Here is an 11812-nt window from a genome sequence, read left to right as displayed (position 1 = left end):
TACTATTCTTGGATGGTGTCTAGACGCATGACGAGTTACACGTTTGCTATGAGCATATGATGCTCTTGCTGCTGGCTCTCATCGGGTTTGATGGAGCAGCATTTCATGTCACATAATTAAATGGAAATTTTTTCATGTTTTTTCATATCCATGACTGAAATGGCCTAGGTTCACTCCTAGTTTACTGTTTAGGCATAAATGTAAAAGAGTGTTTAGTAATTTGGTACCCAAGTAGAAAATTTGAACTTTGCAGGTAATACTTCTACCTGCAAATTAAAATGGAGAAAACAAATTTTAAAAGAAAAATACAACAAAAGCGTGTATTTTTATTTATTTATATATATTATTAAAAAAAAAAGAAGAAGAAAAAGAAAACCAAAGAGCATATGTACATTATTATTATTATTATTATTATTATTATTCCTTTTGAATCCAGTTAATTTGATAAGTTTAGTAAAACTTAGATGGTGTTTATTTTTTATTTTTTACTTAATACAAAATGTAATTTGTTTTTTCATTTTAGTCGATTTTTTTAATTGTTTTTCCTAATTTTTAATTTATTTATCAATATGATTTTTTTCTTAATTTTAAAAATGAATTGATTGAGTATTAAGTTAAAAAACAAATACTATTTTAGTATTTAAATAAAATATTTTCAACTATATTGTGTATATAATAAAGATTAATTTCATTCCCATTATTCGTGATTTAATATAAATATAATAAATCATCATTGGTTTCAAATTTTGTTTAGTAGTATTCCTAAATATGGATTTTATATATAAAATTCATTTTTTAGAGAATTGTTAAAGACACGTCTCTAAAATCTTTTTACTTAAATTCTCTTTAAAAAAATTAATTTTATGAATGAAATAAAATTTATAGGAGTGATAACATGAAACTTGAAATTAATAATAATAACGTGTATTTATATCAACAATTTGTAACAAACGAAATTAATTAATTGGTAAGCGTGGCTTGGTCGATGAAGTATTATCAATTGGAATAGAGAAATGATATTGCGGGAGAAACCATCTAATTTGATATTTTACCTTCAAGGCAAAGCTAAAGGGCATCCATACAACCAAAGCATTCATGTAGTCATCCCATAACAAGCAATGATAAAAATTGTGTCTTTGAACTTTAAAATTGATGTAGAGAGCTTTAAAATCTTGTTTCCTTTCACCTTGATCCTATTGGATTAGTGCAGCTTAAGAGAAAGGCATGTGACATGTGCCTTTAATGACCCCATTGGACAACCTAAGAGAAAGGCATGAAAAGACCATCCTGTCTTTAATGACCCTCCTCTCACCTAACCCTCCTCGTAGTATACTAAGACTACTTGATGTACCCTAGTCTTCCAATTTTCAAGTAATCATATGTGCATATATAGTTCCTAGCTCGAGTGGGGATCATAGAACCCATAAAATGATTGACTCCTAGGGAATTAATCAAACATAATCCCATGATTAATCTTCACTCTATTATAAAAGATTAATAACATTCCAATATTGTATGTAAATTATTTGAAGTAATTAATAGATTAATTTGCTCGATCTATGACCTATTATTGCTTGCATTGGCTCCCCAAAAACCGATATCCATGATTTAATTGAAAATTGTTATTAACAACCAATTAAATTATGTCTTTATTCCGTTAAGTTACAAATGTACATTCTTTATAATCATTTGATATTTCTTTATATATAGGACAAAATGTCAAATTCCAATTTAATAGAATTATCATGATTAGAGATTCAACTTGATCATTCTCCTTAATTAGGATTACTCAAAAGGATATAACTGTCCTTGGTAGGGGATATCATGGTGTTTGTATTGAGCATCCATCTTGTTACATATTGAATCAAATAATCACCCAAATCAATGATCAGGATATGTGACTGCTTAAAGGTCTCACTCTTTCGGGACAAAGTGATTACTAATCTAAACATTAGTTTGATGACCTCTCAAAATTAAGAGTATTTACCAATATAGTAACTAGAATATATTGCATGTACAACTAGTAACATATATCATATGCATCTCCATAGGTCCTGTTCATTATGCAACCCATGCACATTGGCATATGTACATCAAGGTCCCACTTTGATGACCAACCCAAGTCATTCTATATACATAGAAAGGTGATGCTTGTCTTTTGTTTAAGAGTTTAAATAAAATATATATTACTGCTTGAGGGTCTCACTCTTTTGTAACTCAAAGTAATCACCAACTTTCTCTATTGCTCCAAACTTAACCTAATTACATGGTAACTTTGGCTCAAAAAACAATTGGAGAAGAGTTACTTTAGATTTCGTAGTATTCTAGGTATTATTGGATTGATCTATGGAAATTGTCAATACTAAGTCAAATGAATTGCTTTTACTTAAATCCTAAGGTAAAAACAATACTTGAATTTGTTTTTTATGGAATAGAATTAGATAAAAGAAAACTAAATTAATAATGGTGCAAATACTGATTTTTAATTCAAATGATTCAAAGTTTAGGGCTTTCCACAATCTAACTTTAGGTATAGAAATCAAAGAGGATAAGGGTTTTTTAAGCAAGGTGATTTTAGGGCTTTGGGATCCTTGGTCATTCACGATCAATTTGAGCTCTATAATTTAGAATTGAATCTAACACATGATTTCTCATTTTTAAAATAGATTCCTAAAAATCATCGAGTTAATGAGATTGATTGTTGGTTCAAGTTTTGGTTTTTTAACCCTTCTCACTCTTTGTAGCCTTGTCTTGGGGCAAACAACGATAGAGAAAATCAGTATAATTAGTGATCAAGAGTTACCATGAATTACTAGGTTAGGTAATAATCTACTGTATCATTCCCTAATACAACATGAATAGGACCAAAGATTCATAAATTGTAACTCAACCATTCATTAATTTCAATGTTATAATTATTTACCTATTGTTTCGCTAAGTGTCTAACCCTTTGGTTTTCATGTTTCAAACCTTAGGTTGACTTTTTAGTTTCTCATGGGGTGATGTCACATTTATAATTATCTATCCATTGTTCCTCTAAGTTTCTAACCTTGAGGTTTTCATATTTCAAACCTTAGGTTGACTTTTTAGTTTCTTATAGGGATGTTACTTTCATAATCCATAATAGAGTAAAAAATCATATATTGAATCAAAAGAAACTAAAAATAATGTATTAAGTAAAAAGGAAAGGAAACAAACCAAAACCGTTGTTTTCTTCCAAAAAAATCGTCAAAACTCAAAAAAGAAAAAAAAAACCTTCCAAGGCCTACAACTAAGAGAGTTTTATAGTGGAAAAGAAACAAAACCAAAAACATTAAAAAAATAAATAAAAACTCCCAAGATCTACAAGTAAGAGAGTTTATATAGCGAATTCAGTAGCCTAATATATGACACATTGCCATTGGTTACTATTTCGAAAATAAAGTCATAAACAACTTAAAAGGCTCAAAATTTTATGAGTTCTAAATGAATATCATGCATTTTGAATCATACTGGGGCATTTGAATTTTTTTAATTGTTTTTAAATTAAAGAAAAATATGTTTTGATATTTTTTTTTTAAGTAAAGGTATTAAAAAAATATCTTTAAAATCACTTTTCAAGGAACACAACAAAAAACTTGTTTAGAACAATTTTTTTTTAGTTATTTGTAAAAATAATTTTTCTATTTTTTTTTTAAACAAAATATGTAAAATCAATTTATATTATTTTAATTAAATTTAATTCAAATTTTATTGAAAATAAAAATAGTATTTCTAATTAGAGAAAAATGAAATAATAAACAATTTTTAGTAAAATATGAGTACTAATATTATAAAAATTATATTTTTATAATTAAATTATAATATTATAATAATATATACTAATATTTGGTATATATTATAAAATATAGATCTTAGCATATTCCATAAAGACATATTTAAATTTTTAACTAAAAATGAATAATAATAATTTAAAAATAATAATGATTAATAATAATTTATTGAAAATAACTTTAGAAATAAGCAAAGTTTAATTTTTTTTTTTTAACATGTAAGTAAACCAAGTTTTCATTATATGTAAATATTTCGTATTCAATTATAGATAAAGTATTTTGGATTAGTTTGAAATAAATTTATAATTAATTAGGTCAATTTTTTAAATCCCAAATTATTCTTAAAAATTATTAGATTCATTAAAGAATTTAAAGTATTAACTCCCCATCGTGAGAAAATTAAGAAAAACGTATGCAAGGAAATAATACACTTATGACTCATTTAATACTAGTTTTGGCCTATTATTTTCTAGTATTGATTTAAATTATTATTTTTAAATTACTAAACTTATTAATAAATCTAACACATAAATTTCACTTAATTTGAAGTCCATTTCTCTAGTAAGAAAAATTATAAAAAAAAATGTAATTATGTGTAAGAGAAACAATTAGGTCATTTTATTACAGTTTTAGTCCGTGAATTTCTAATAGTGATCGAGATTTTTTTTAGTTTGAAATTATTTTTAAAAATTACTAAATCCGCTTTGAAAGATATTTAGCAAATAAAAAATCTTAAATAATTATTTAAAAAAATTAAAAAAAATGTGAAATTTAGAAAAAAATTATATTCAAAATTTTCAGTGTTAATTGGTGGAGAGAAAATGAAAAAAAAAAATGTGATTAAATTTTTTTTATGTTTTTTATAATTATTTTTTTATTTCTTGGTATTTTCATTTTTATTTTGAAAAAAAAAAAATGGTATAACCAACTTTTTCTTATTCTCTGTGCTGTATTCCATTTTGTTATTAAAAATTATTTTCAGAAAATAATTAATGAACAATGTTATAAACTTTTTTTAAAAAAAAAAAAAAGTTTTTTCCTCCTACAAGTAAAATCTGCTTTTGAATCACAATCTGCCAAATTGGTTCCTAGTGTTGAGAAAGTTACAGATAGAATTAGAGAATAGAAGTCTTCATGCTTATCTGAAACCAGTCATTATTATGAAATGCAAATGAGAAACAAACTGAGATGAAGAAGAAGTACAGAGCCCAACCCAGAAGAAAGAAAAAGAAAAAGAAAAAACCCTCCTTCATTTTTCATCTCTCAAAGCCTGAAAAGCCACACACTTGGAACAATCAAACCCAACATTACTTGTCTTCGCGAGGGTACCTAGAAGAGGTGCTACCGCCGGCACCACCCGCCTCTTCCTTGAAGTAGTTATGAGTAACTATAGCAGCAGCATCTTGCAACCCCTCTAGGTTCCCCATGTTCAAAGTCTGGGGCGGCGGCGGCGGGAGTGGTGGCCCATAACTCAGTGTGGCACCAAGGGAAGCATAGTCCATGGCACCCCCAAGAGGCAGACGGCCGTCACGCTCATTCTCTGCCTGGCGGTAGCGATGTAGGTACAGAGTGAGGGGCTCAATGTAGTCGTCAAACCCAAGCTTCCCCATAGCAGCTATGATGTCCTCACCGGTGATGGTTTTCCGCAGCTCATGGTGGCTCCTGTCATTAGCCTCACTAGTTATGAAGCTAATGAACTCGCAAACGCATTCCTGGATGCTTTCCTTTGCCTGGTCGGAGATCTGAGCATGGGCAGGGAGGACACGACGCATGACGCGTGTCAAATGTGCCATGGGCATATAATGCTCCTGCTCCCGCCGACCCTGCTGTTGGCCCTCGCCGGCCATGGTGTTGATGGGGTTGGAGGAGCGGGAACCCAAAGTGAGAGCTGAAACCAGAAGCATATGGTTAAACATACTTCGTCATGTAGACCCAAATACAAGAGGGTGTTTTAGTGATTGGGTGCCACGTAGACTATTTGAGCCCTACACGTAGGTGAGAATCAGAACATCTACGCATGCAAAAATGGGAGATAAGAACAAAAATAAAAAAGAAAAAAATACAAGCAGATAGATGTAGAGTCTCAAGCTGATGCTCACGCGCATATTGTTTTTTCACCAGTCGTGTGATGAATCTCTTCATGATTAGTATTTTCCTCCGTTTCAAAAAATTTCAGAAGTAGCTGAGGAAACGTGGGAAGGAAAGAAAAGAAAAGAAAAGAAAATACTGGAAAATATTCAACCTCTCTCCCACAAATAATAAACCCTGAAAAATTTTGTACGCCTCTTGAACCACACATATCGATAAACAATTAGGGGAGAAGCAATTTTGAAAACCGGGAGAATTTATCGTTTTCTCTTGAGAAAACAGTGGGCAAAAAAAAGGGTTGCATGCAAATGAAAACGGACTTGAATCACCCAGAGAAAAATGAAATGACCAGCCAAACATATTCAGAAAAACCCCCATGAAATCAAACTCCAAAAAAATGAAACCAGAGATCGGAAGAAAGATCAACAATCGACCATTTTCAACACAGAAAGAACTCATCAAAAGTATTCCAAGAAAAAAGAGAAGCATTTCTACACATTTTACCAGAGTTGGATGAGTTTGGTGGGAACTTTCTGCGGTAGACATGAAACTGATCACCATCAGTCTCCATTGTTTCTTTCTCTGAAAACCACGCCTCACTTTCTCGCTCTGAAACTGACTCCTCTACTGCCTTTGGAAGCTACTGCATTACAGTGAATTTATGGGAAAGGTGAGGGGCTCCACGTATTGAACCTAGAAACCGGCTATTGCCCGTAATATAAGGGTCCGTTCTCGGGTGGTAGAACTCAGTTCTACCGGTGTTAGCAGGTGGCTGATTTGATGATGGAAAGGCGATGCGATGTAATTTTGAAATCAAACTTTTGCGTGTCACCTCAGTGTAGATTGCAATATGAGCGTTGTTTTATGACAATTTTTGCTCTTCGTACGTGATTTGATGTGATTATGTCACGATGAATTTGTTTGTTTTTGCTATTTCCATTCACCTTTTGGAGTGGACATGAAAAGTAAAGATTAATGATCAGAAATGTAAAATGAAAAACAAAACAAAAAGTTGGATAGTGTTTAAGAATTAAGAAGAAAGAAATTTTAGGAAGAATAGGAGTTTATATGTTAATGTGATGTTTGTTTTTTTGCTTAATTCTAAATAGAACCTTAATGTTTAATAATGTTAAATATTAGGTTGTTTGTTTTTGTAGTATTTTATTTCTATCAAGTATTAAAAAATAAAGAAAAACCAATATATTATTTTTTTTTATTTAGATAAAGTTACATATTTTTGTTTTTTCTGTTTAGTAAAAAATTTATAATAAGTCATAAAAAAAATAAAAAAAACAAACACCATCTAAGAGAATAATAACAACCTCCTCTAACTGGTTTATTTATAAGTTGTTATATTTAATAACTAATCCTAAGAGTTTAATGAAGTGTCCTAACATGCCCCTCAAACTCGCGGTAGTGAAATCCTCTAATTCGAGTTTGTTTATGAAATTGATGAACAATGAACTTAACACTACCTTGGTGAGTATGTCTGCAACATTATCTCGAGTAGGAATGTGTCTTACATCAACTTGTTTGGTGAAAACATCTCTGTGACAAAGTATAAGTCTGTCTCCATGTGTTTAGTGCGTGAATGTTAGATTGGATTTGTTGCAAGTTGGACTATACTTAGATTATCACTCCAAATTATTGGAGTTTGCAACTTAGTCACTAGTCACCTTAAGTTAGAATCTATGTGACTTCTGCTACTATATTGGCTAAAGTACTCCTCTACCTCTACCTCTACCTCTATACTTCGACAACTGCTACAATATGTCGAAGTTGATCTCCTATCATTAGCGTTTGATGCACAATCAGCATCACAAAAGCCTATCACATTCAAGTTATTGGATTTCTTCAAGTGCAGGCCAAAATCCAAGGTATCACTTTGATATCCTCCTAACTACCGTCCAATGAACTTCCATAGGGTTTTGCATCAATTGACAACACTAAAGGCAATCTCCGGCCTAGTTATGGTTGCATATTGTAGTGCACCATCTACACTTCAATAAAGTCGTGGATCTTGAACAAGATCATTACCATATGCTGAAAGTTTTGGGCTTGTTGTCATAAGAGTAGTCAATGGTTTAGCATATTGCATTTTAGCTCAGCTTAGGAGATCGATGATATACTTGATTTGAGATAGATGTAGCCTTTCACTGGTTTCTTTCGTCTGAATGCCCAAAAAATAGTTGATGGGTTCAAGGTCCTTCAAAGCAAATTCAAAATTCAAGTTGGTGATATGTTGGTCCAGAACCAAGTGATCACTTCTAGTGACCAACATGTCATCAACATAAACAAGAACATAGGTAAGATGATGAAATGTAGCTTGAATGAATAAAAATTGGTTAGAATTTGCTTAAATGAATCCAAAAGAATGTAAGACAATAGTTAGTTTCTCGAACCAAACACATGGTGCTTGTTTAAGACCATAAAACACCTTGTGTAACTTACCAACAACATGAGGACACTTTGGATCTTTGAATTCAGGAGGCTGATCCATAAAGACCTTTTCATAAAGTACCCCATTGAGAAAATTATTAGTAATGTCCAATTGATATATGGACCAAGTAGGAGACAAAGTAATAGTTAGAACTGTTCGAATAATAGTTGGTTTAACTATTGAGCTAAAGGTTTCTATAAAATTGAAACCAACCGTTTGGTGATATCCTTTGGCCACTAACCTAGCCTTGTCATGTTTAACTATTCCATCATGTTTATCCTTTATTTTGAAGACCCATTGGCAACCTATGGACTTTCTACCATGTGGTAATGTGACCAAGGACCAAGTAATATTTCTCTGTAAGGCTTGAAAATTATCTTTCATAGCAGCATGCCAAGATGGTTGTTGAAGAGCCTTAATGGTAGAGGTAGGAACATTGATGGTGATAAATACTTGAGGCTTTACCCAAAAAACTATAATATATATATATATATATATATATGATCAACAAATTTAAGGCTAGAAGTCAAATGTGGTACATGAAAGACATTAATTAGTTAAAGGCAAAGAGTGAGGAATATCACCAATTGATATATCTCCATTGGCAATTTGAATTCTTAGATTTCCCAAGTAGGGTTTCACATTAACAAGAGGTGTTAATCAAGAGCTCATATGGTTGGAAGCACCAGAGTCAATGTGACAAAGACAAGAAGAAGCAAATTTACCTAAAAGACCGAGAGTAGAGAGTGTTGAATGTACCATTTGTTGCACAACCTCAACAGTGAGACTAGTGGAACTAAGTTATGATATTAGAGTTGGGTTGACAAGATATAATGCTTAAGATGTTCAATTTTGAGGTCAATGTTAGAAGTAAGCAAGTACATCTCCAAACTTCTTATAGTAGTTACAAAATTTGCTCTTACATTGCTTAGTGGCATGCCAAACTCTTGATAGCTATAACATTGAACTCTATTCATATCCTTTAACTTAACCTGAGTTGCATAAGCTATCTCCAAAGGATTAGACACCTGATTATGATTTTGCTCAATGACACTTTAAGTGACATATCATTATTCTTCACGAAGAAGCTTAGCAAAACATACATCCAAGATGGAAGGGGAATTCTAAATATCATATGAGCATGAATAGGTTCAAATTCACATCTCAATTTCATTAGAAACTAATTTCTTTGAGAAACTTCATACACTTTTTGCAAAGTTGATAAACCCTCATGAGGAATAATAGCATAAATCAATTCTTTGTATTCATCTTGAATCCCATTGTGCTACTTTCACTCTATCAATATCATCTTGAGGCCTTTGAATGGAACCATCCAAGTGTCCCCATAGGCCTTTTCCTTTCACAAACATCCCAAGAAACGAAAATTTTCCCATTTAATCTAATAGACAAGATTTCTAATTTCTCCAACTTTTTAAACATGAGACTTTACACAAGTATACCACTTTCCCGAAATGATGCACAAATTTGATTCAAAGTACTCTTGATCAAGATTGCAAACTAAGATACTAGTTGTTTGACAAACAAAAGTCTAGGTTCTAGACCTCCAAAACAAGATAATCCTTGCTATGATTTTATTGAGGACCGTTTTTCTATTCGGATACATGAATAAAAGAGATTAAGGCTATGTTTAGTTCTAGAAAGTATTAAGAAATGAAAAAAAATGTTAAGGAAAATTATTTTCTCATGTTTGGTTTTACCATGGAAAATAAGAAAGAAAGTCAAATATAATTAAAATTATTAAGAAATTTTTATATTTTTAAATTATTTAATCATTATATAGAAGAGTTAAATAAATGAAAAATATTTGAAGTAATATATCAAAATAATTTATGGACTTTTAATGTATTTTTTTTTTGTTTTCTTATACTTTTCCTCTTTATTTTCTTTTCTTTGCATTTTTCTTCAATTTTTTTTAGAACCAAATATAACCTAAAAGAAATGAAGAAATATTTTGGAATAATATCTCTTCCTTAGAGATAAAACTTTCTTATGCAGAGAAAAATTAAAATTGCAATCCAGAGATTGGGTATTTACAACTAGTGTATGGTAAGAAAATTCCTAACATCATGTAATGAGGTCAAGTATAGACTCTGACAGAATAAAATTCCTAATATTGTAGCAAACAATTTCTCAAGATACTATATAAAAATAATAAAATGAATGTGGGTAAAAAATCATATATAAAAATATGGGCAACAAAATAAATACGATAAACTTAAATTTTAAATTATGCATGTATAATATTTGGAAAGTAAAAGACAGTATTGTAGTTGATAGAACACTGTACGCTTCTTCGTTACAAAGGACTTGGCATGAAACTCTTGAGAAATGCTGGAGATGGCCGGATCTGTTTACTTGTACTCAGGAGGAAGGCGAGAAGAGGTGCTGCCGCCAGCACTCGACCCTTCCTTGAAGTAGTCGCGTGTAACTATGGGTGCAGCGTCATACAGCCCCTGTTGGCTCCCAATGTGCAATGTCGTCCATGGCGGCGGCGGTGGCCCATAATTTGCTGCTGCCCCCAGCGAACCATACTCCCTACCTCGCCTCAGAGGCATACGGTCACGTTCGTTTTCCGACTCGCGATAGCGGTGAAGGTAGAGAGTGAGAGGGTCAATGTAGTCGTCAAATCCCAGTTTGCTCATGGCGGCGATGACATCCTCAGCGGTGATGGTTTTCCGCAGCTCATGGTGGCACCTGTCATTAGCCTCGCTAGTTATGAAGCTGATGAACTCCGAGACACATTCCTGGACGGTCTCCTTGGCATCGTCGGAGATCTTAGCATGGGCAGGTAGGACACGGCGCATGACGCGCGTCAGGTTTGCTATGGGCATGTACTGCTCCATGGGCAGCTGCTTCTGACCCACGCCGGCGGTGGTTTCGATGGGATTAGAAGAGGTGGCGCCAGGATTCAGAGCTGAAACCAGAAGCATATTGGTTCAAGATACGTTTTGTACACATCTTACACTTACGTGACTAGACTATACGAACCCCTCCCCATGCGAAAATGGAGAACAAAAATAAAGGGCATAATGTTGAGGGCAGACGTCATTCATGGCCACGTGTTATGGTCATGTCCTGGTTGTCCTCAATTGTCCTGTGACGAATCTCTTCCCTAGCTTTTTCTCAATTCAAAAAATTTTAGAAGAACCGCTGAGAAAATGTGAAAACGGCACAAAAGAAAATTGAAAAAAAAAAAAAAAATCTCAAAATTCTTCTTTTATACTTGGAAATGAAAAAACTCCTCCCGCCGAAACTATTACAGAGATGAACTGCACAACTAAAACATATATGTTTGTCTTCGACACGTCCGATGATTAAAACATTGGAAAACAGTGAAAAAGATCTGAGAAACAAGCTCAGTGTATAAATCGGACAAGCATTGATTTCGAAAACCGCTTGAGTGAAGATCATTTTCCCATTAGAGAGCAGTACTGAAAAAGACAGGCTTGCA

At 32.4% G+C, this 11812-nt stretch overlaps 2 protein-coding genes across 2 annotated transcripts; both read right to left on the bottom strand.

Moving 5' to 3' along the window:
• Positions 1–5119: 5119 nt before the first annotated feature.
• On the bottom strand, positions 5120–6471 carry LOC117908156 (nuclear transcription factor Y subunit beta-like). Its single transcript, XM_034821814.1, has 2 exons — positions 6405–6471; positions 5120–5700 (listed from the first exon to the last, which is right to left on the bottom strand). Exons 1-2 carry the CDS (start codon positions 6469–6471, stop codon positions 5120–5122), a joined length of 648 nt encoding a protein of 215 aa, XP_034677705.1.
• Positions 6472–10712: 4241 nt separating this feature from the next.
• Positions 10713–11291, bottom strand: LOC117908154 (nuclear transcription factor Y subunit B-1-like). The gene has a single exon (XM_034821813.1). It carries the CDS (start codon positions 11289–11291, stop codon positions 10713–10715), a length of 579 nt encoding a protein of 192 aa, XP_034677704.1.
• Between the last annotated feature and the right edge of the window lie 521 nt (positions 11292–11812).

The sequence above is a fragment of the Vitis riparia genome, chromosome 19 (genome assembly GCF_004353265.1).
Source record: "Vitis riparia cultivar Riparia Gloire de Montpellier isolate 1030 chromosome 19, EGFV_Vit.rip_1.0, whole genome shotgun sequence".
In the NCBI taxonomy this organism is placed as follows: Eukaryota; Viridiplantae; Streptophyta; class Magnoliopsida; order Vitales; family Vitaceae; genus Vitis; species Vitis riparia.
This window is presented reverse-complemented; position numbering and strand designations above follow the sequence as displayed.